At 41.9% G+C, this 26,725-nt stretch overlaps 1 protein-coding gene across 1 annotated transcript; it reads right to left on the reverse strand.

Annotated features, from left to right (window-relative positions):
• Positions 1-1,012: 1,012 nt before the first annotated feature.
• LOC137259490 (uncharacterized) lies at positions 1,013-25,260 on the reverse strand. Its single transcript, XM_067797132.1, has 14 exons — positions 25,111-25,260; positions 22,959-22,995; positions 18,577-18,723; positions 17,345-17,475; positions 15,659-15,791; positions 15,027-15,238; positions 14,107-14,187; positions 12,825-12,954; positions 11,942-12,061; positions 11,575-11,685; positions 9,632-10,797; positions 7,149-7,223; positions 1,752-1,914; positions 1,013-1,221 (listed from the first exon to the last, which is right to left on the reverse strand). The coding sequence occupies exons 1-14, from the start codon at positions 25,258-25,260 to the stop codon at positions 1,013-1,015; spliced, it is 2,865 nt and encodes a 954-aa protein (XP_067653233.1).
• Between the last annotated feature and the right edge of the window lie 1,465 nt (positions 25,261-26,725).

Raw genomic sequence — 26,725 nt, forward strand, 5'->3', positions numbered from 1 at the left:
CATGCTGAAGCCCGACACGTATAACAGAGATAACAACTCCCGTAGAGAAAAACTCTGAAACCGTGTTCCCTCAACGAATGCAGCAGCAGCAGCACTAACAACTGGAGGGTTTACAGTATGTTAACATTAAACATGGACATAGCTGCAATGCAGCGATACGTTCGTATAGATAATTGTGAACATATGCACAAATGACAACAGCAGCATAAATTACATAAATATAAATATTACAAGATTCAAACATATATACATGAGATTTATAACATCCAGTATGATGGCTATCAATGGACAATACAACAACCAATTTATTATTCCCATATTAGCGTATTATAATGTCTCGACGTGAGCCAATATATGATATACATCACGACATTACCGTATTGTAACGGCTCGACAGCCGACATATGGCACATGTTACCATATAACGGTATTATAACAGCTTGACAGCCAATATATGATATACATCACCCCATTACCGCATTATAACGGCTCGACAGCCGACATATTGCACACATTACCATATAACCGTATTATAACAGCTTGACAGCCAATATATGATATACATCACCCCATTACCGTATTATAACGGCTCGACAGCCGACATATGGCACACATTACCCTATAACCGTATTATAACAGCTTGACAGCCATAACCACCATGGTTAAAATCACTTATGCCCCATCACACCAACAATGAACATCTGAAACATACAGAAATACAACATTAGAATACAAACATGTTAAATGTTGAAAGGCCGGGAGTGCACTAATCGAGAATGCCAAATTCAAATATCTACACCCTTATATACTCCCATAACACGCCACCTACTGGGCAGATAACCCATGTGAATGCCACATACCGCTAGGAGAAAATAATTTCCCTCTAATTCATACTTCAAACAATAGAAATAATATTTCTCCTAGTCAGCCCTACTCCCGTCCATATAAAACACAATACATACTGAACAACAGGAACAGACGTGCATTCCGCGGCCGAGAATAACAAAGAAAGTCAGAGGCCGAGGGATAGGGAGACTTCCATTTTATTATCAATGCTGTCTTTGATGTAACCATCCTCAGCATTTTCGCTCTTCCAACGTCCATGGCGTTTAAACATCCTGTCAGGAATACCGTTATTGGCAGCTGCAGAAGCACCACCACTGCGCAAACTGTGCAAACCATAGCTCTTAATATTTGCTACGAAAGGTGCCAAAGCAAAGTCTAGTATAGGACAGAGGAGTGTAAGCTTTCCTTAATTTATAACCATTACCAGTTTTGGTCAAACTTCTGAAAATGTATTCCTGAGACTCCAATGAAATCTCCGCTGCTCTCAGGTATCCGTCAAGACATTCCACTGGACACAACTTAGAATGGGTCCGACTTATTACAAGCCATGCCCCATCTCTATATACATCTGTCTTCGACTTCTCAATAAAAAAAAGTCATATGAGAATGAAAAAAGACAATGTCTGATCTTGTAATATGCCAAAGATGCATATTTACTCCTGGAATCGTACACTTTGTGCAGAATATCAACATCAACAGGCTCCTTCTTCATTACAGGCTTAGCTAATTTGGCTGCTTCTAGCACATTCTTTACTAGAATATTATCAGTCGGACTATCTATCCCCATGCTATAATGAGCATATCTCAAGCTATAATAAGCTGACATAACAGGCGATATAGTGTCACTTTGTTGTACAACGGCAACAAATATATAGCACATCGTAGGTGAAACACTGGTAACTGACAAGGCATATTATTCAGTTCTGCCCACTTTTTCCACGCAGCAAAACCATTCTGGTACTTCTTATTAGTTGACTCAGCCCTAGCATGCGACATCAACTCCAGTAAAACTCCCGCCAGCTCCCTAACATTAACTGGCAACTCCTCCAAATCCTCCTCATACAAGGACTTGAACACATCAATAACATTTACAAAACAATCAGACAAAATCTACTAGCAGTCACAACATATTAAAATGTATATCATGTTCAAACATACCACCTGGTATCCTACTTGGCACATAACATTGTTTTGACTATGGTAGATACGTAGCGTCCTTGACTTGTGGCATAAACACTGAGTTGCAACATATCAAAGGCCAGTAAGATGCTGAATGCCATTCAGGCACTACCTGAGTTCCCTTAGCTCTGCACGCAGAAAGATGTGTCACTGCCCTGGGAATAAGCCGAATAGGAGGGGACAACCCAGTTCATAGTCCCACTCCAGTCAACAGTGAAGCACTCCACAGCTGAAAATCCCGCATTACTGAACAGAGTTAAATTTTTTAGCTTTTGCGTTGTAATAGGAGGCAAACCTACCCAGTTCATGCGGACCCCATTTTTGTCAACACATTGAAAAAAGGTCTTGGAAATCCCCAGTCATCACAGTCAATCAAACGACTTAGGAAATCCGCTTCTTGATTCTCATTCTTCGGAATCCATTGAAGATGAAGGTCAACGCTGTGCTGCATACACAACTTAAAGATTTCAAGAGCTATAGACTGCAGGTGAACTTTCATACTTCCTTTCTCAATTATAGCTGCCACATTCTGATTGTCAGTGAACCACTTGACACTCCGTTTAGCTAACTGAGGCACAAAACTTTTGAGCACCATATGTACAGCTTTCAATGTTTTCCATGTAGAACTTTGATTTGACTCGAACTTGGACCACTGACCATGAGAAATTAAACCGTCTATTTCCACACAATATCCACCAAATCCCGCGTTGCTAGCGTCAATATAAATTAATGTCTGATGACTGTGGATGGAATCCACTCTCTGCTTTTGTACGCCTGTATATTGTTAGTCCAAACTTGAGTTGTGTAACACTTCCAGTAGAAATGTAAATATTGCTGTTCCAGGTTGTCGCAGCAACAACATCAATGCAAAGCGATCTAGTCATAAGCTGTGACACTGATCCAATGACAGGTTTCATGGACACAATTTGACCAACTATGAAAGCAACACCTTTTACAGGAATCCTCTGTGTATGACTTAGCAACAACGACCTTATTGCTGTCAACACTTTCTCAAATTTTCTGTCAGGAATAGTTAACATCATGGAAGAAGTACCGATATGAAATCCAAGCCACTCTAACGACTGTGACTGACATAAAGATTTCTCCACTTTTGGAACGAACCCAGAACTGATCAAATCTAACTTAACTGCTGATCCAAAGTAACTTGTTTCATATTCAGAAGATCCAGCAAGAATTCCGTCATCTAAAAACGTCACAATTCTCTTACCCTCGTACCTCCATTTCTTTATGAGTTGTCTGGTGACCTTAGTGAAAACGTAAGGAGCAGATGTAAGCCCAAACGGTAAAACCAAAAATTTGTAATAATGTACACATTCAGAATTGTCTTTCCTTGAAAACCCGAGAAAGCAAGTATGTGGGGGAGATATGTCAATATGGTGATAAGCGGAATGTATGTCGAACTTAATCAACCAGTCCCCTTTGTTGATGTAATTTAAAGCACATTTCCAATCTTCATATGTAACAGTGTGTAAATAAATGTCATTTTAATATGTTAAACTTTATTATTTTAAACGTAGGTATAAACCAACGTTATCATTTCTAAAGAGGTCTGTGTTAACACTAACATTAGCACTGATTCATTACCTCACTGGTAAGGTAGTTGCAGCAGGTAGCCTGGGGTCTGAGTTAACACTAACATTTCACTGATTCATTACCTCACTAGTAAGGTAGTTGCAGCAGGTAGCCTGGGGTCTGAGTTAACACTAACATTTCACTGATTCATTAACTCACTAGTAAGCTAGTTGCAGCAGGTAGCTTAGGGTCTATTGTTAAGTAATTTGTGTCAGGTCCAATCTCTGCATTGGCCTGTTGACAAGGTTTCTGTTGTTTGATGGATTTCACCCTCTTGTTGTATTTAAAGCTTTGTACTGCCTTTCACTTGTGGCATGAGCACAGCACATTACGAGGTAAGTTAAGTTAGATCTTTTTATATCAAATTACAGTAGGGCTAATAGGATTTAGTATGTTAGATTACATGTTTTAAGGATAAGTGTTTCATCATTTCTAGCACATGTTAAATGCTTGTAAATATATGCATACTTAGTATTTTAGACCCAATATATAACGTATTTTGTACCAAGTACACTAGTATACTGGCATGCGGTTATTCGAACAGTAATGTATTTTATACCATGATGCTATAATATGTATCATGTACATATATCATGTATATGTGTGTATAGTCGGTATATGTATTAGCTATTCTATGATTGGCATGATACAGTAATGTGCATCGTACATGTTTACGATAAGGTTTAATTTCTATATGTATATCTTGTGTGTGTATTAGAGTCATTAAGTTAACTATTTACGAGAACGCTGATGCTATTCATGAAGTATATCCATATATATACAAGCAGCATACTTAGGCAGTATTTTGTTTATGTAGGTTCACTGAGATACACTATTAAGTTGTTGGCCTAGTCTGCCTGCGTCAGTAAGACTAGGTGAGGTATTGTTTTTAGACTGCAATTGTATATATTTGTAATTATAATTATCATTTATGTGAGTAAATATCAAAGTACATGTTTTAAGTCAGCGTGATTAATTAACAGTTATCAGACATAACAATAGTACGGTGTTCATCATACTGAATGCATGACATGAAATGTATCGTATATATGTAGGCATGTAGTTATTTATGTATATTTTTATCATTCATCATTATCATATCATTTTGTTAGTTCGTTACCTGGACTGACGGCCAACTGGGGATCTTCATATCCCAAACACCAACTCCGAAATAAATCCCTGGAAACCCCCTACAAGTGTTCGAATTTCCATACTGTTGAGGAACACCTCTGTTACAAACATTTGACGCTTATTTTATGCACATAAGTGTTAATTCTATGAAGATCCAGAATCAATCTTTTCGTTCCAGAGGAGTGTACCGACACTGAGAGTGGACTGACCACATATGGCGGGGTTGCACACTCACAAATTAGTTGCTTCTTCAAAAGATCGTCAATAGCCTGACAGTGTATAACAAAATCGCTATGTTTCAATGCGGACTGGTTGTTAGATATTGACATAGAAGGTGGACAGTTGATGAATGGAATCTTATAACCATACTGAATAAGATCAATGACAAATTGAGAAGCTCTAATATCTCTCCAACATTTAACATTGCTTTTGAGACGGCCCCTTACAACAATTTCAGACGTGCCCTGTTCATATTCACAATAGTCATCAGTGAGCGTTTTAGAACATACATCATCAACAAAATCATCATGAGAGAAATACTCAACTGACAATTCTTGTCCAGCACTAATGGTTTCCCTGTGAGTTGGAAGTTGACTCTCCGGTTGACAAACTCGAGTTAAAGGGACACTCTCTCCTGAAGTGGCCGAAGTCACCGCACCTGAAACATGATACAGGCTTCCCGCTTTTCCCACGAAAAAGATTACTAGTGCTAGGCTGGTGAAGCACAGGAGTAGTTTGGTGAAGGACACTTTTCATGGGCTGAGACATCGTTGACTGTCTCCGAGCTGGCCTACTCGGGTATGGAGCACCCCTTCCACGCCTCTGGCGTAATTTACGCAACGCTTTATTGTCTGCTCTCGTGATGTTCCGGTCATCATAGGGATGGTCAGCTAAATCGTTTGTGACGCAATTCTTCACTGTCTCCCACCCACCTTCAGACGCGTCAGCTGTTTTGATAAGTTTGTTTCTGTTAAGAATTCCTTCCAATTCGGACGTAACCTACGTTTCACTTTCTTCAGAACGTTTGCCTTGAATGGCGGTCAGCACTTCTCTCAAAACATCCGCAGTTTCTTCGTTAAAATTGAACTGAATTTTGTTACCTTTCCGTCGCCAAGTGTAATCCTTTTCTGCTTTGAGCCTCTTTATGTCTTTAGATGTCTGAACGAATTCTTCTCTCAAAGCCCCAATCCTTTGGTTAAGAGCCGATTCAAACGTGGCTTTGTTTGGCATTGGCACTAGTTCTAACAAAATGGGGTAAGAGTTCCGCCCGTGGAAATGGCGGATTATTTGCAAATCATTCGCGCGCATATACTATACTGCATGAACTTACCTTAAAGGTTCTATAAATGGTTGACTGTACTACGGGTATAACCCAGGTCAGACAGTCCGTCGTAAGCCTTCCAACAGTCCGTAATAATATGACTACCCCCAGCTTTCCAACAGATAACATCAAGTCATGTCGGTCGGTCGCGCGTCTCTACAGGAACAAGAAAGAAAGGTCTAGTCTCCCTACAAATACCACCCAAAACTATCTGACCCTCTACCATCCTACTTCTATGATACTTACGTTTTCCAAACGTATTTTCGTCAATTTCCACCGTCAAACCACCCCCCTCGATTCTGTCCAAACCATTCTTTTCAACCATCGCAGAGCATACCTCTCTACAAAACATGAAATAGTCCGATATGTGTTTCTCTTGAGGTTTCTAGGACTTTCCCATCACCATCACTATCAATACTTGTTTCTCTGATTGTGTCTCCATGTGACATTTTATGAGCAAAGCAGTAGGTGAGCAAAACGGTTTTTATCAGTGACAAATTCCAGCCAGATAACCACGTACCCGTCCGTGTTGGACCTTGATTTTTGTTACTTTTTTAACATACTTTGCGGTTACACTAGAACCGATAGTCGGGAACCTTACCCTTGCGATTAACTAAGTGCGAGTTAGTACTTGCTGACAGTTAGGACAAGTTGCTTGGGCTGGTAACACTCCGTACCGCTGGCAAAAAGAAACAGTGCTCTCAGTGCTACCTAAATGCGAAAGTAGACAGAAAAGATTCGTGGGAGGGGTGTGTGGGGTGAGACACTGCATCGACAGGTGAAGGTATGGGAGAGCGTGGAGGTGAGACAGACTGGAAGGTGTCTGCAGGACTTACACTGCACTTACTGGGGCGGCTCGTTTCAGATGGTTTAGCGAACGGGACTTTTAATAATGCGTTTAGGGCGTGCTTGAAGGCGACGGCGTAGTCGGATTTGCAGGAGATACGGGAGCAGTGTTCGTACTATTACTGATGGTGTTAATATTTTGAGTAAGTAAAAAAGATACACCTGTGCTGGACACTGAACAATTACCGGGCTGACTGTCACTCGTTCGTATCTCAGGTGATGGGTCACTGACGCTTGAGGAACCCGGTGAGTCCTCGTTCAAGTCGTCAATTGCTCTCTGACCTGAGTCAATGTCACCATCCGATAACTGAGGAAAGAATTACAAGAGTGGATCTGGTGAAGAAGAGGGCTCACCATCTCGTACTACGTTAGGGGGAATATCTGAACTACAGGATGACGACAGGCTTCTAATTTTTGTCTTTCTCTTACACCGGGAATGTGTACCACACACAGCTTGGGTCTCGCATGGGAATGACAACAACGTATATATTTTACCCAAAAAGCACTAAATCATGGGACGTCATTGCATACAAGCAACTCGTAACAACATCATCATATGCACGGGAAAAGCACAACAGGTGATGTCTAGATCTCATTCGAATTTCGCACTTACCAACAGCATACGACATCACAATTCCTTTACTACAATTAGTTGTTAAGCCACTATTACCTCCATATGTCAAAACTGTAAAGGAAAGAAAACGTTCACGGGAACTCCTTCCCAAAATGGCGTCTAAGTTTTCGTCAGAATTCATGTTAAATGTTCAAAGGCCGGGAGTGCACTAATCGAGAATACCAAATTCAAATATCACTCCCATAACACGCCACCTACTGGGCAGATAACCCATGTGAACGCCTAATACCGCTAGGAGAAAATAATTTCCCTCTAATTCATACTTCAAACAATAGAAATAATATTGAGCACTAACATGACTGATATGAACACAACAGAAGTGATGGGAATGCTGATAAAAACTTTTATTCAAACTCAAAAAATACAATTATATGATATTTCCTCCACAATTCTGTGGGAATTTCACTATCATATTACCCTCTATTATAAAAACATTCAATTACAATACACAGCCCCTAACTTAAATAATATCTAACATATAAATCGGAATGCCTTGCCAAAATACACCCCTATCTATACAAAATTGTGCAGCAAAACGTTAGTAAACATTTACCTACCTGGAATATGGTATATTTGTTTCCATTTAGAATGGGAAATTCGCAAGATAACGCTTCTGGCGAACACCAGATTTATGCTACTTATACTCCATCATGTCATAATAATATCTTTATGTAAAACATTGAACCACCGGAGTTCTGCTCTGCCATCATCCCTGCAAGGCAGTCACTGTTATGTACGTGCACTTTGAGAAGTTTCCAGATATCCCAAGTTAGTCGCATGTACACACATTTTGACAACACGGCACTGTCACTCTTTCGCCGCATGCCGGGATGGAGACAAGTAAAGCACTATCGACACTTGCCGAGCGTAAAAAAAATGAAATTTAGTCGCCATCAATTCAGTACAGCATGTGTCTGATTTTCAAACACAGTAGGTTTTATGTCCTAAATAATGTAAGTATACAGGCTATTGTAAGCAGCGACTAATCTTTGTCTCTCTAGGAAAACAAATTGATAATAAAACCGGTTAATAATTTCTCAAATGACACCAAACTCTTGCCATGAAGTGTGGTATCATAGGCTGTACTTAGGTTGAAATTATGTAATTCTTTATTTATGTATTTATAAACTCTTTATTTGTAGGATTACGTTTAGGACAAGGGTTTATATAGGCTAACACGGTCTGCTTGCTGATCCTTTTTCCTTTTGGAATTTATTAATGTTTCTTTCGAGAAATAAAATACTGTATAAATCAGATAGTATTAAAGCCGAAATAAAGACAAGTAACCCAGGAGCTAAGTACAAAACAAGTATATTTGAATCTGTACTTCACAGTAAAGTTCATACAACATTTCAATAAACATGAAATTTAATATATACAAATATGTACGATGTAGACATATCTATTTTAGTTAATTCCTCTTTGCTCCTATTACACATTATTTTCAAGAACTTTGAGAATGTAGGAAGAGTGCCCTTCTAATCCTTGGGGCAAGTGATGTTTTGCTGGCGTTTTCGGGAACAGAATATGTTTGCTAAATATAATCAAGTCACCCGTACACCATACGTAATATACAGCAGTCGGTTGTGGTGAAGAAGACAGTGATCCAACAACTGCACTTCCACCGAGGAAGCCTGGTTAGAATTACACTCATAAACACACACACACACACACACACACACACACACACACACACACACACACACACACACACACACACACACACACACACACACACACACACACAAACACACAAACACACAAACACACAAACAAAACAAAAAAACAACAGCAAAAAAACAAAACAAACATACACAAACACACACACGTACGTACTTACGTACATACATACGTACATACAGGCTGACAGGTAAAACAGACATGGCAGACAGGCACGCATACGCACGCGAGGGCAGGCATGCAAGGAAGCAGACAGATACACATGGCCGACAGACAGACAGACAGACAGACAGACAGACAGTCTCATCCTAGACATCAATGCCACTAACACGTTCACCAGGTTCATGTGAGCAGTTAGTCTGTTTATACACATCCCAATGCCCTCTAGAACTACAGCCTACGTTGATGAAGTGATCATCCATGTCTACATCTACATCCTCATCTACATCTACATCTACATCTACATCCTCATCTACATCTACATCTACATCTACATCCTCATCTACATCCTCATCTACGTCACTAGGAGGTGTGAAGACGTCATCTGGAGGGGACTGACCATGAGTGTGAACAGCGCTGCTCTGGTTCGTGCCGCCAGTGAGCTTGGGGACGTTCTGCATGTCCATGCTCTGCATGTGAACGTTCTGCATGTGAACGTTCTGCATGTCCACGCTCTGCATGTGAACATTCTCCAAGCCCATGCTCTGCATGGTGATATTCTGCAGCTGCATATTGATGAACTCAGTCGGGGTATCTGTGGGTACCTCACTGGGTGGAAACATCTCGTGGTCTCTAGCATACGTAGTGTCATAGGTCACGGTGCTTCTCATTTCATCATCATCATCATCATAATTATTATGGTTGGCATCCACACGGTAAAAACCCGCACATGACACCGAATCCCCGACGTGATCATACTGGGAGCTGTACGCCGAGTCCTGCCTCTGGAACCTCTGGACAAACCAATGTGGACAGGCTTTCTGGTAGTGTGTGGCTTTAACCACGGCATCCAATAAACTCCGGCCACACTGTGAGGCTTGAAGATTCCCCATGGCGTTAATCTTCGCCTGTTTCGGGGTCTTGCCACACATTTCCACTTCATGGATGTGACACAGCAGTTCCTTGAAATATTTTGGCAATTGATAATTGACCCCGGGGCTAATTTCTTTGATGGCGAACTCTTCACCAGTATATTCAAAATGGGCCAGGATAGTTTTCTTGTGGAAATCTCTCTGAGATGACCGTGCCATGATGTGAGATACAGCTGGAGAGAACGTGTCCCCCTCAGGACCTCCATCCATCGCCCTGAAGGAAGTGTTCGTGTTCCGGGCATCGAACAGCATGAAAGCTGCTTCAGAACTGATGATGAGGACAAAGTCAGCGAAGTCGATGTGGCTGAGGATCCATTGGTAGGTGCCCGTTGTCTGGATTGTTCCTCGGAACCAGGGCACATAGAAGACTTCGCAGTAGCAGTAGTCTCTCAGGTAGATGGCCAGCTTGTTGATGACGTCGCTGTGGTCTTTGTGATCGTCCGTATACAACAGGTACAATGACTTCACACGAAGCGCTGCAACACAAATAGGTGGCTTTGTGTAAAGGATCTACTTGGAGTATATTTCTGTATTGGATCCTTTCTCATATGAACACCTTAAACATATTGGGTCTGGCACATTGAGTTTTATTTCTATTTTTAATCCTTTCTCACACGAACACTTTAGACACAAATAGGCACCTCTGTGTAACAGATGATGTTTTGTGGTTTTTTTCTTAAGATGACCCTCTCTCACATGAATAAACGTTAATTGGATTACAGGTTCTCTAGCCGTTTCTTTTCACTGTAGGAATGTCTAAGAATTGGCCTTCAGCAACCCATGCTTGCCATGAAAGGCTACTCTGCTTGTTATAAGAGGCGACTAACGGGATCAGGTGGTCAGGCTCGCTGACTTGGTTGACACATGTCATCGGTTCCCGATTGCGCAGGTCGATACTCATGCTGTTTGATCACTGGATTGTCTGACCCAGAATCGATTATTTACAGATCGCCGCCATATAGCTGCAATATTGCTGAGTGCGGCGTAATACTCAAGTCACTCACTCACTCAGAAGGGATTCTCTAAATGCAGCGGGAAGCAAATGTAGTGTTAGCCCCCGGGGTCTGCTGTATGGTGATCTGCCTTCGGTTGTTGACGACCTATAGCTCATAGGTGTATTAAGGTGTTGTGGTAAAATATCGTTGTATGCTTGCATGCTAGTTTACGCGTGAATGCTAGTTATCGTTTATGTATATTTGTTATTAATATAAATCTCACACAGTCTCGTTGTGACTTTTAACTCACTCACTCACCTGACGCGCGTTGCCTCCTGTACCCCATCACAACAATACCAACTAGGAAAAGGCCAAAGAGTGAGCCGAACAATGAGGCTAGTGACGTCACCACATCATCCGGCAGCTCTCCTGAAACGAGAACAATTATCACAATGGAGAGTATCAGTATATACTGACTCGTATGTAAATTATACTATCGTAAGTTATACTGCCTTAATATCTCTGGCGGAGCATCAGAAATTAACTTAATTATACTTCATGTTACCATGTGGGTCTTTGGCGTAACGAACGAATGGTTTAACCACTAGGCTACCCCACCGCCCCAATGACACTTGTAGCTAGTCAGTGGTGTGTGGTGTATATGATTGATATCAGAAGCACTTACTGATGTCCTCCACGCTAGGCTCCGTTGGTCCTGTTGGATGTGTCCGTGATGTGGAAGACGTCGATGTGGAAGACGTTGACGTTGAAGACGTTGACGCTGAAGATGTTGATGACCGTACAACTGGTCACAGAATATGGAAAGATAGTTACAGGGGAATGTGGACAAAGGTAAAGGATAAATCAGGTCGCCCTTCTGGGATCTGTTGGTTGAGATGCGTCTGTGTGTGAGTGAGAATGAGTGAGTGTGAGTATGAATGTCAGTGTCAGTGTGAGTGAGAGGGTGAGAAACTGAATGAGTGTGCGTGCGTTTGATATACTATGCATATATCGGCGTGTGTACGTATGGGGCTGGTTTAAAGACGGAGATTCAAATTATTATTCCTGCCAAACGTAAACACACACACACTCACACATACATACGTATAGATGAGGACAGACAAGAAAAGATACAAACACACGCACGCACGCACGCACGCACGCACGCGCACATAAACGTGCAGAGGCAGACAGACAGATACATGTATGCTCACACAGATGAGCCCACCCACAGATATCACACACTCACACGCGCGCGCGCGCGCACACAGATGTAGAGATTTACAGGCGCTCACACAAATGTATGCACACACAGAGAGACTCACACAAACAAATAAAGAATGCAGAGAGAGGGGGGAGAGATGAGGAGGGGAGAGTAGGAGCGAGAGAGGAAGGGAGAGACCGAGAGAGAGGGACGGGAGAGAGGGGGAGAGGGAGGAAGAGAGAGAGAGGGGGTGGGGTGGGATTGGAGAGAAGTAGATGCAGAAACAGACTCGGAGATGTCACGCGCATGCACGCACGCCGTCAAAACATCCTATTTCCAATCCTGGCAAGTCCGTGAGACTGACCGTGTCCCTCGACGGTGATGTTCCCAGTTGATGTAGTAATACAACGGAGGCAGACTGTGTGGTTGATTGACGTCCTCTCATAGCACAGACACTCCCCGTCCGTCTGCCAGTAAGGGTCAACTGGTGTGATCTGAACGGTGAAATCGTCTACATTACAACAGAGTATTTGAAGCGACCATATAATATCTACGAACAAACGGCTGCGTTCCATTCGCCAACACAAACAGAACTGACTAATTAGGATGAAAAGGATGCACGCCTAACCTCATAGTGATCTTGATTGACTGTTGTTATAAGATTATTTTAATAGTGGAGTACGAGGATATGCATACTCAATATGAAGTCACACCTGGGATCATGGTATACTCACTTCTCTGCTACTAATAGGTTTAGTTTCTTTTAAACAAACTTAACCCTATAAAAATGGAGTTTTGTCAAGTATCGATAGTCGCAATGGCTAACCTATAGAGGGCAGAGTCCATAGTGTCGCAGAGAGGGGGAATACAGGTTCTACATAATCGACACAAGTATCGTCTGAATGTCTCACCTCTTTTCCTTCCATCAGTTGGAAGAGTCCACTTTTAGATCACAGGTATGACGCTCGTTACGTAATCTGTGCTCAAGAGACCATGGAGAGTTGTTTTAAGACTGTAGGCGATTACAGTCCGTTTGTCTCAAAAGCGGACCGACGAATTGCAATGTAACTCGAAAACTAATAAACATAACATAATCAGTGAAATGCTGATCATAATAAAACATCATACCAATTCTGTGAGGCTTTTGCAGAATATTTTTCCTTGAAACCAAAAAACCGAAAAAACCAAACTATCATTAAAATATTGACACAGTTCACTATTTGTTAAGAAAGTGTGTTGAGAAAGGGACAGCCAGGTATGCGAGAAAGCACAGAGATAGCACATCACAGGTTAATGAATAAATACCTTTCTCGGCACTTGTGCACATGCTTCTCAAACACCTGGCTGTGCCTTTCACTGCACTCCTCCCTCGTAATAAACAGTTAACTGTGTCAATATGTTAATGATAGTTTGCTAAACAGCCTTTTTTATTATTAGGACAAACATTCTGCAAAAAAACTCACAGAGTTGATGTTTTGATTATTATCAGCGTTTCACTGAATATGTTCTGTTTATTAGTATTTGAGTAACATTGCAATTCATCGGTCCTCTTTTGAGCCAAACGGACTATATAAGAACACGCCAACAGATTGACTCGACGAAAGAATCCACGCCATGTATAAAATGAGATCTCAACTTGAACGTACCCATACTCTATACGAACCAGGTCCAAGGTCATGGAACGTATGGGAGACAGTAGTAGCACCTGCAGCAGGTTTCGGGTTGTTCTGGACAGAGAGACAAACTCTTATGAGAATACATGGAATCTAATGAATAGGTTCATTTGTCTCAGCAAAAGTCATTCTCAATACCAGTATTGGTATTCTTACAATACACTCAGTTTCATCTGGAGCTCTTTCGGTTGAACTTTAATTTAACTTTCACTAATTCAACGTCAAGGCGGACTTTATCCGCGTCTTCGAAAGAAGAAATTTAAAGAATATCTCATAACATCTGCCCAAACCATGTGGTGCTCAACTAAATATATACCAAAATGCATATTTTTACAAAAATATTTCGCGGGTTAACTGGTATAATTTTAAGTCGCCTTTAGCAATATTACAATAATATTACGACAGAGAGACATGAAATGGGATTCACACATTGTGCCCATGGGGAAATCGAACTCTTCGGCGTGAGGAGCGAAGATGTGACAAAATGCACAGGGACTTGTACCGCTTAGAGTGAGTGGATGTGTTTAGTTTTACGCCGCTTTGAGCAATATTCCAGCAACATCACTGCGGGGGACACCAGAAATTGGGCTTCACACATTGTACCCATGGGGAAATCGAACCTGGATCTTCGGAGTGAGGAGCGAACGCTTTAACCACTAGGCTACCCCACCACTACTAAGACGAATAGATCCTTAAACCCAAAATGCTGCTTAATTCGATCGGGGCGTCAGGCGACATACTTCAATGGGTCGTCGTGTCCCGACAGTGTCTAACGTTGACCATAACGCCAATCACAGGCTTGCTTGATCCACATTTAGACCCGACGTCATACAGCTTGAACTACGTCGTTGAGCCAATAATGCTGACAACGAGACAATATTGTTGGTACTTACTATTCCCTGGCATGAATAATCATCCATTGTGTCAACCTCGCAGCCGATGAGGACGTTTTTGTCGTCATGGTCGCCGACGAGCTCGACGGTGTATTTCCGGAAGTTGTACTCGCTAGGAGCCAGACTGAAGTGCACCGTGATGTCAGCTGGGTCTGTGAGGGTCCGCATCTCGTAGGAGACTGACGCAGACCAAGATGCCGTGGATGACCCATCTACAACAAACACAAACATCAGCTACGATTACACAATGCCATTTAGAAAGTGGTCAAATGCATTTGACTTTGGGGTTTCACTTTCTTAGTAAAGGACAAATTCCAGTACTTTTTCGGTTTGGTCACCATCCGGGAATTTGAACCCGCACCCTCAGAGTGAGGCACGTAATCGCCAGCACACAAAGTCAGCCCGCTCAGCCACCACGGCTTTGTGTGCTGGGGATTTGGTGCCTGACTCTGAGGGTGATAACACCTCGACAGAATGTGAGCGTGCGTGTGTGCATGCGTGCGTACGCGCGTATGAGAACTATAGATGTGCATAAAGTCGTAAGTGACATACATTATCATTAATTTACGACTATCTTAGCACTGAGAGATCTTTGGAAATGTAGGTATTCGTTTAATTCAAATGTCAATCACCTTGCAGCGGTTGAAGAGTGAAGAACTCGGTCCTGGATCTGGATTCTGGAGACATTGGCAGCGTGTACATCTCCATGCGATATAGGAAGTTGGTGCCACCGGGGAATCCCACCATTTTCTTCTTGAATTTCAGCTGAAGTGAAAACGATCTACTAAACGCCCCAAAACACAGTTACCCCCTGCCTTTATGATTTACTGAAAAAATCAACGATGCGTTAGAAGGTATTAGTTTACAAGTAGGCTGAACAACACAGCTTTATGCAACTTACGACAAAAACTTCTCTGATGCATTCATATTTAGGTGAAATGCATCTTTTCCAGCCCTATTTTCGACCATGCCGAAATAAAGCAATAACATTGATTTAGAGTGAGTGAGTGAGTTTAGTTTTACGCCACTTTTAGCAATATTCCAGCAATATCACACAGGGGACTTCACACATTGTACCCACATTGATTTAGACGTCTAAATAAGAGATGATAGGGTTTGGTGAGTTCAGTCCTTGGATGGATCGGTGATTGCAATATCAACCACAGGTTTGTCTGGTCGAGAATAAGTAAAGGTTGTATAACAGGATCTGTCCCAAACCTTTAAACGAGTGCATAAAGCATGCTGCCTTTGATTATTCTAAAACTCCACGTGATTGCCGTACTTGATTACAACTGCTACCCATTATTCTAACACCCAAACCATCACCCCACACTATCCTATTTCCCCACCCCCATTCCCCATTCCCCTACTCCCCCACATCATGGTCGGTGTCAATGCTTGCAATACTTCAATTTGCCACTTGGACTGCTGCAGGCTTTATAATCTACAGGCCCTAAATGAAATCTGCAGGCCAATTTTGTTACAGTCAAACCAATAAAAACAAAACAGACTACATTGTTCTACAAAACCACTCAGCGAAGCCTATGGCGTAGAGAGACGTTGTTATTTTTTAATGACTGGTTTTGACATTCCTATGCGCAAAAAGCAGGAACTGAAACTGTTAGATCATGAATGATTACTGATCGCTAATGAATTATGGGAAAGATTCCATTTGAAAAAGATATATTTATAATTTACTAAAGGCGGTACATAGACTTTTCCTGCACATAATTAACAAGCCCAAAGATACGTCATAGCGTGACTGAGCCAGACAGATTGGCATCATTGGCCATCTCTACGTGATAGGTGCGCGTGATTACATGTTCTGGCATGGAACTACCATCCTAACCCCCAACCCATAACATCCCAATCTCCCAACCTCAAAACCCCGAACCCCATACCCCAACTCTAATTCCTAGAAACACGTTCCTCAATGTACTGTCACTGTGCTGTTCCTCTTCAGCATCGAACAAATTCACATCCTGGTCCCAGTAAGAGTGAATGAGGTTTGTTTTATGCCGGTATTAGCACACTGCTGTTTGATTGGATATAAACATATTACTTATCTAGGTGATAAGCATCGGAGTATTTGAAGTACGGGAATTTATTTGGAACCCACGGCGTCAGCATAACGTTTCAAATAAAATATGCCCTTGCTTCAAATACTCAGTAACTATAGTTCTATATCACTTTCAGTAATAGTAAAGCAACATTACGGCGGGGACACCATAAAACAGTCTAACCTCGTACCAGCGTGAAGTATCAAGGTCAAGGTCGTTGTGGGTGAAGGTTAAGCCACTTATCTCAATAACGTGTACCTTGTAATCCTGGGAGGTGAAGTTGTTTTGGGAGAAATCAAACACTCTGCAGTAAAACGTCGGCCCTGGGAAGTACCCTGAAAACCTGTAGATCTCTACGTAGAAGCCCTTCAGGTGCTCAAAGCCCGCAGCTGTAAACAGCGGTATGTCCATTATTAAACAGAGAATATGCCTTTCATTCCGGACCCTGGCAGTTCAGAGACCCTCGTCCCATACCATGCTAGTGTTTGGAACATACACATTGAGCTCTAAACTGAAATGTCTATTCTCCCGCTCACTCACTCACTCATTCCAGTCCCTGATCGTGCTCTCACTCACTCACTCGAAGTGTTCGGAATGCATTGCACTCTAGCCATTCCAGAGACGCCCACTATAAATACCCATTCCATCACTCACTCACTCACTCCCATCCGTGTACCAAAATAACATTTGACTTATGATCTTTGAGATCTGGTATGCAGATCTCACTATCAGGAGAGTGCCCGGGTTCTCCACCGGGAGCACAGCTCTGACAATCTGGGCAATGCAGAAGGCTGCAGTGTTGGGGAGCCTTCATATTCTCCGAAAAGTTCTTGGTGGGTTCGACTAGGCAGTGTTTCCTGGGAGAAGTCCCATTCGCTGTCTGGGCTGCGTGTAGAGGGGGCGAGGACCCTGAGCTGATGATGAGCCTTACCGGCCTGACTGTGCCAGGATCAGCCGAACCCTCTCTGCTGCATATCTATCTTAATCTGTAAAAAATAGTAATAATAATTTTTGCGCCTGGGATCCAACGCAGTGCTTTTCTTTGGTGTTACATTATTATCCTGACGGAATTGTTATTTCGAAGCAGCTGCTAACCTCTCCGTGCGACCGTAAAGGCCCATTTTAAACATCTGGGTGGACTGGGTGCAATATGGACAAGGTGAATTGTCCAGGGACACACCACAGAATGAGACTCAGGTCACAAAGGTTTGGTGACTCCATCGGAATTCGAACCTGGGACTTTGGCGTAAGAGGCTCATCAGTACACCACTGTGCTCCACTATCCCACTAGTCACTCACTCACTCACAGCCACACGCATTCACTCACTCACTCACGGCCACGTGCATTCACTCACAGCCTCACTCACTCACGCACTCACTCACTCACTCACAGCCACACGCATTCACTCACTCATGGCCACACGCACTCACCACCACACGCACACACCCACTCATCCCCACACTTAATCACTCACTCACTCACTCGGTACCTGCTGCAGGGGGTTCCCAGGTAAACACTATTTGAGGGTTGAGGTCGCCAGAGGGACCAGGTACAAGGGCTCCTTCTACACTCAGGAACTCGGGACGACCCATGAAGTCTCCTTGCACTTCAGGTGGGAGGACACCGCCTTCACAGCCTGTAGATCATTTACACAGACAAACATTGTTAACACGAAAACTATAAACTCGTATTCCGACACACACATCGACAGTGAAATCTGACATCGACTAATCCATACGTCGATACAAGGTCAACCGACGTTGAACAGCGTTGATAATCAGATACATAGTTTCTTCAAAGGGCTCAAGGGTGCTTGTTCCTTACTAGACCCAACAGACAGTTCTCAGATGATCTAGTGAATGAGTGATGATTTAATGCAGATTTTAGCAATATTTCAACAATATCACCGCGGGGGACACTAGACACTATACCCATCACTGGAATCAAACCCGAGCGGACACTTACACTGATTTAATTTATTAAACTAAGGTAATTTATTGGGACAATTACTTTTGGTTTTATCTTGTATATGTATATATGTATACATACATATACACACACACACACACACACACACACACACACACACACGCACACACACGCACACACACACACACACACACACATACATACATACATATATATATATATATATATATATATATATATATATATATATATATATATATATATATATTACAACAGAGATTTGGCTGAAACCGTGTCGGAAGACATATGAAACATCGAAAATCACATGAAATCGCAAGAGACAATTTAATTTTAAACCCACGACACACCTGAAAACCCACGAAAACGACGTGAAACTGCAAGAGACATGTGAAACGGCGAGAAAAAAGTGTGAAACTGTGGCAGACAATATAAAGCCACGATTTAGATGTGAAACTGTGAGAAAAAGGTGCAACCACGAGAAACATGTGAAACTGAGTGACATTTCAACCCGTGAGAAACATCTAAAACCGAGAGCGACATGTGAAAGCGCAAGAATTACATGTACCTGCAAGAGACGACTTTAAAACCAAGATCGACACGTGAAACCGCGAGCGACACGTGAAAGCACAAGAATTACGTGTAGCTGCAAGAGATGACTTTAAAACCAGGATCGGAGCTTAAAACGATCGCTGAAATTAAATTGGGTAGTATGTCACTTTCAGGATAGTTCCACGCGTATAGCAATGTGAGCGACACAAGCAAAGTGTTAAGATTGTACTTTAAATCCTCCAAAGTTTGACTGTTTAACGTAAGCCACCCCAGTGCACGCATACATTTTCTTTGAGTGCGACTTTTGGCTGGCTTGACTGCACATTGCATCCTTTTGTAGAATGACTCGGATCTGCTCCTAAAATTATTTGGGGCTTGAGTGTCAACAGATACACAAAGGTAAATCAGCAGGTCGCAATAGTAATGGTAGTGGTGCAAGAGGTAGCAGTAGCAGTAGCAGTGGTAGTAGTAGTATAGTAGTAGTAGTAGTAGTAGTAGTAGTAGTAGTGGTAGCACCAGCAGCAGTAGTAGTAATAGTAAAAGTAGTAGAAAAGTAGTAGTAGTAGTAGTAGTAGTAGTAGTAGTAGTAGTGGTGGTAGTAGTAGTAGTAGTAGTAGTAGTGGTAGTAGCAGCAGCAGCAGTAGTAGTAGTAGTAGTAGTAGTAGTAGTAGTAGTAGTAGTGGTAGTAGTAGTAGTAGTAGTAGTAGTAGTAGTAGTAGTAGTAGTAGTGGTAGTAGTAGTAGTAGTAGTAGTAGTAGTGGTAGTAGCAGCAGTAGTAGTAGTAGTAGTAGTAGTAGTAGTAGTAGTAGTAGTAGTAGTAGTAGTAGTAGTAGTGGTGGTAGTAGTAGTAGTAGTAGTAGTAGTAGCAGCAGCAGCAGCAGTAGTAGTAGTAGTAGTAGTAGTAGTAGTAGTAGTAGTAGTAGTAGTAGTAGTAGTAGTGGTAGTAGTGGTAGTAGTGGTAGTAGTGGTAGTAGTAGTAGTAGTAGTAGTAGTAGTAGTAGTAGTAGTAGTAGTAGTGGTGGTGGTGGTGGTGGTGGTGGTGGTGGTGGTGGTGGTGGTGGTGGTGGTAGTAGTAGTAGTAGTAGTAGTAGTAGTAGTAGTGGTGGTGGTGGTGGTGGTGGTGGTGGTGGTGGTGGTGGTGGTGGTGGTAGTAGTAGTAGTAGTAGTAGTAGTAGTAGTAGTAGTAGTAGTAGTAGTAGTAGTAGTAGTAGTAGTAGTAGTAGTAGTAGCAGCAGCAGTAGTAGTAGCAGTGGTAGTAGCAGTAGTAGTAGTGGTAGTAGTAGTAGTAGCAGTAGCAGCAGCAGCAGTAGTAGTAGTAGTAGTAGTAGTAGTAGCAGCAGCAGCAGCAGCAGCAGCAGTAGTAATGGCAGTATTAGTAGTAGTGGTGGTAGTAGCGGCAGTGGTGGAAGAAGAAGATTCGTAAGATTCCTTTTCCGCAAATAAACTAGGGGACTGTGCACATGTTCTGACCCCATTCACATGTTCTGAATCATCAGTGACCCTCTTTAAGACTGCAACGTTGCATTACCATGTCTACAGCACACGTTCAAGCACCCAGGTCATCAGAGCAATATAAATAACACCCCGTAAGAGCCTCACTCATGCTTAATGTTCCCGACAAGATTTACGGCGCTCTTAAAGTCTCTCGCTCCTCTCAGTGATAATGATTTAAGATAACCAATGCACTGTTTTGACACAAATATTTGTGCAAAAATGTTTCTGGTAGTTTAAATTTTCAAGACATATTTAATATGACAATAGTTACAATTGTACTTTCGGCTGAATCGTGTAGCTCCACTAGAACGAAGATAGGTCTGTTTTGTTTTGCGAAAGAAAATAATTGTTTCGTATCTGGTGACCAGAATTGTGGCTTGAAGTCCTTTAGGACAGAGCAAGGACTTCCTCATCTAATTGCATAGCACTTGTAATGGTAATACAAAGGACCCGTGAAGGTCCGGGGTAGAATAGGCCTTCAGCAACCCATGCTTGCCTTAAAAGCGACTATGCTTGTCGTAAGAGACGACTAACGGGATCAGGTGGTCAGGCTTACTGGCTTGGTTGACACATGTCATCGGTTCCCAATTGTGCAGATCGATGCTCATGGTGTTGATCACTGGATTGTCTGGTCCAGACTCGATTATTTACAGACCACCGCCATATAGCTGGAATATAGCTGAGTGCAGCGTAAAGCTAAACTCACACACTCACTATTACAAATACCGCACACCTCGAGTTGGAAGAAGAATCAAGCTTAAGATATTGTAAGTTTTAGCTGTGAGATATAAGGTGATGAAAAATTATGAATACACAATGACATTTAGAAAGTCTTCACACGTGACTCCATCCGAGATTAGAACTCACTCTCAGCCATTTAACCCACTCAGCCAGCGCAGAATCGGACAGTTAATAGTCTAGATCATGAACATTGTGTTACCCTCTGACAAGTGTAAACTGGTGTTTCTCCACGACTGAAAGCTACAGCTATATGCAGTGGCTGAGTGGGTTAGATGGCTGATTAGTGAGTGAGTGAGTTTAGTGTTACGCCGCTTTGAGCAATATTCCAGCAATATCACGGCGGGGGACACCAGAAAATGGGCTTCACACATTGTACCCATGTGGGGAATCGAACGCGGGTCTTCGGCGTGACGAGCGAACGTTTTTAACCACTAGGCTACCCCACTGCCCCAGATGGCTGATTAAATGCCATCTGGCATTAAATCACTAAATGCCTAGTGATTCGTTGGAAACCGTTTGAATGTGGGTTCGATTCCAGTATGGGGGCCCAACCTGACAAAAGTACCAGAATCCGTGCATTACTGAGAAGTGATTACAGAGAACTTTTTTGAGAAAGGGAGGATGGTGCACACTAGTGAGAAAACGGGCGGCGGGGGTGCACACTTCAAATTTCACCCGAGTTTCAGTGATAATCTAACAAAATTTCAAGAACAAAGGTGTGTGTGTGTGTGTGTGTGTGTGTGTGTGAGAGAGAGAGAGAGAGAGAGGGATATATATATATATATATATATATATATATATATATATATATATATATATATATATATATAAATATATATATATTATACAATTATAGATTTCACAATGCGTACATGCTGTAATGATTCAAGAATTACCGCGTTCTATCTTAATCCCAAGTTGATTAAATTTAAAACTTTATAAAGAGCAAAGCAGTCTTTACAGTTGTGTACAATTAAAATCAGCAACCTTGGATATGAGAAATCGAAATCGCTGAGTGATGCAACATACTTGGTGGGGTTTTTTTGTTACACAATAATTTGTCCATTGTGTTTATCATGTGTAAAGCTTTCGAATATTCACTGGAAATAGACACCAAACTATGTCCAGTCTACTCACTGGATGTTCCAAGCATTGTGCACGTCAGTGGTCCTCTCTGAAAAAGAGAGAAAAAAATATTCAGCCGGTGCACCGTTTTCAGCTTTTGATACATTTAGTCCATATACAGCTAGGCTCCCTGGAGATTCTGAAGTCGAGACAATTTTTCAAATAGTGGGTAGTTACTCCTGTATCTGTTTATGAATGACTAATGGCACATTTTGAGGAGTAACTAGCACTTTGCATACCGCTACTAGTTAAATGAATTGAGTACTTTTTACACAGGTGGTTTTTTTTATCCTTTTGGGGTAATTAGCTCTTTCTAGTACATGAAAATAAATGTTTCTCAATAGATCTACGTTTTAATAAGTCTAATATTGCCAAATAGTTGGAAGATATTTTTAAACACTCATAGAAGAGACATGACTACTATGGTAAACTCCGGACAGCTGCTTTGGCTGTCATAGCATACGTACATGTATACTTTCCTTAACATTCGCTAACGCTGTTGTCAAGTTCTGCGCCAGGACGAATAATCATACGCAAGCAAGTTTAGTTAATTGAGTAAATTACAGAAGGTATTATAGACCTACTGGGTTTTAAGTGATTCTTGTGCGTTTTTGTACTCATAGATTTTTAACGATTTTTATTGAGTAAAATGCTTAAATACTCGCCTTATCTGTAGAAGTTCCGGATGTTGGAATTAGTTAACGCGCGTTAAGCTTCCGGAAACCCATCTTTGACGAACTGTTTGCTGTGAGAGTGAGTGAGTGAGTGAGTGAGTGAGTTTAGTTTTACGCCGCTGTTCCACTATTCCAGCAACTCTACGGTGGGAACACCAGAAGTGGTCTTCACTCATTGTACCTACATAGAGAATGGAACCCGGGTCTTCGGCGTGACGAGCGAACGCTTTAACAACTAGGCTACCCTACTGTCAACTTAATTAGGAGATGAATATTATGTGTTGGCCGGGTGGTATTGAGCATTCGAAGCACGGGAATACATTTTGAACTGATTACGTCAGCTGGAAGGTACACTGTGACAGATTGCTTTTTTCTGTACACATGGACATGGTGTTAGAATAACACGAACTGGTGTCATACCGTTACTGAGAATGACTTCCCTCAACTTTCACGTCTCTGTTGACATTGACCTGATTTATTCCACAGCATAGATGCAAGGGGATAAGATGACTGTATATTTGGACGTATCAAGTGGACTAAAATATCACCTATATAATCATACTTGAAGTAGCAATAAATCAGGTTGTCATATAATGGTAAAGTGTGTCAGTGATTTTTTTTCGCAAAGGCTGTTCTAGTATTTTATGCATAGAAAATGCGTTTCAGAGTGCTTGAAAACATCCTAAACAGACGTATTCATCTCAGCAGATTTACTTGTGGGACTTGTGCATAATTCGCCTACATAGTCGCTTAGATATAAAGGTTCGGATGGTTTAATCGTAATACCAGCTTCATTCTCTCAGTCACTTCCGCCGTCACTCACTCACTCACCCACCGACCTAAATCTTTCCCACTCGCTCATTCTCACATGTTCTGATTCATCCATAATCATCCATACTCATTCATCCACTCATTTCAAAAGTCACTTGTTCATTCTGTTACTCAATCCTCCATTTGCTCTGCCATTCATTCCCTACTATCTCACTCGCTGAATCACTCACCCAAAACACCCAACAACCAACAACCAACCAACCAACCAACCAATCCATCCATCCATCCATCCGTCAATCAATCAATCAATCAAGACACAGTAAACCACAGTCACTCTCATTCTCCCTGTCACACAATCACTCTCTCATTCATTCACTCTCTCAATCGTCCACTCACTCAAACTAGTGATGGCTAAACCACAACCACTCACTCACTTATTCTCCCTATCACACACTAACTCACTCACTCATTCATTCATTCCGTGACTCTCTCATTCTATCACCCAAAACACACATTGCCAAACAAAATCATTCTCTCACCGTATCACACACTCACCCAGTCACTCACCCACCCACCCATCTGACGTCTTAGTCAGTCACTCACTTTCTCACTCGAATCTTACCTACTCACTCACCTTGAAATCGCTCACTCACCTACTTTCCCTCTCACACACACACTCACTCATTCATCCCATCCGTCCCTCACTCAGTCACTCTTACCTCTACTCCCCATATTTCCATGGGTTCGGGCCTGTCCGTCCGCGAACAATTCCCGTCAACGTCAACATGCTGTGACATCACCACCTGCAGTAAACACACTGACAAACCCCCCACCAGGGTTGTCACGGCGATTCCTCTGTCTGCGGCCATAGCAGTGTCACAGCTGCCAGTGACTTACTATCCACTTGTCTCATCGGCTGTTGCAAGGCGAATGACATTTAGGCCACAGCTGATTGACATAACTCTGTTCAGTCTCTTCCTGGTTCGTTTATGTGCAGCCTGACTAATAATTTGAAATGCAAGCACTCTAAGCTCCCAACACCTCTGTCAATATCGGGTTATTGAAGTGGGTTATTGGCGTGCCTAGGCTGGGACTTCTGACGGTTTATAATATAGGACAGCCTCAACTTCAACCGCATTTGTTAAATAGCCACATGAACTCGGTGCGCCTAGTGGCTGTAGGAGTTGCTTGAAAAATGATATGTGCTTTTTATCTGGTTTTTTTTTCAATGGTTGACGCATGTCATCGGTTGCCAATTGTGCAGATCGATGCTCATGTTGTTGATCACTGGATTGTCTGATCCAAACAAGATTATTTACAGACCGCCACCATATATATCCGCTTAGTCCCTTCTGACAACTATTATAGGTTGCTGAAAAGCATATTAAACCTGATCTAATCGATCATTTTGAAAAGATGACGTAATTTATTAGTTTTAGTGTCTTAATATTACTGAATAAATATCCGTTTGTGACTGCACAAATGACATTCCTGCCTTCACACTCGACTCGTTGGGGAACGCATTTGGCCATAAAGACAAGGCGTCCGACAAGAAGGTCTCTGGTTCGAATTCCGTCATGAATATCTTACTACTTCATATGAAACTAATCTTTCTTTTTCCCCAATATGAAACTAATTAGGTGTTACGAATCGCAGTTCTTCGTAGATCTCCCAAAGCCAACAGACCCCAAAGCTAAACTAGCTCCAGGAGATTGGCACCAACATAAACAGAGCAACTAAAGCCAGAATATGAAATTGTATCAATGTGTGCACAAAAAATAGAAATCTTATCAACAGGAAAACATAAATTTGTCAACATTAAAAGTGAAAATAGATCCTTTGATCGGCATTGTTGAAGTTGGTGAGTCAAAAATGAAACGAAAAATGGATTACCTCTTGTTTATTACGTTGAGCGACGTTTCGATGTATATTCTTCATCGCCATCAAGCTAAAATTGAATACTACCAAATCACTGTTTATGAACAAACTCTTCGAGATGACGCTAGCGGTGATGTAAATGCCTGTATAATAAACTTTCTGAATGGATGCTGCTGTTGCCAGGGACGACGTCATGAAGTATCACATGTCATAGAGCGGTATTTCTTTAAACCGTATGTATCACGGCCTTCTTGTTGCTGTCTCAAATGTTGTTCAGTTATGTCTAAAATAATTTATTACTCGCTCGTTGAAGATACTACAGTGTAATATTTTCACTTCAATATTACACTAGTGTAATACCGCTTGACCTATGACGTCAAAATGGTTCAAAGTTGTGACGTCACAATGCTAATGTTGATGTCGCGATTTTACTAGACCTTGCTTGACTTGAAAGCT

Source organism: Haliotis asinina, chromosome 13, assembly GCF_037392515.1.
Source record: "Haliotis asinina isolate JCU_RB_2024 chromosome 13, JCU_Hal_asi_v2, whole genome shotgun sequence".
NCBI lineage: Eukaryota > Metazoa > Mollusca > Gastropoda > Lepetellida > Haliotidae > Haliotis > Haliotis asinina.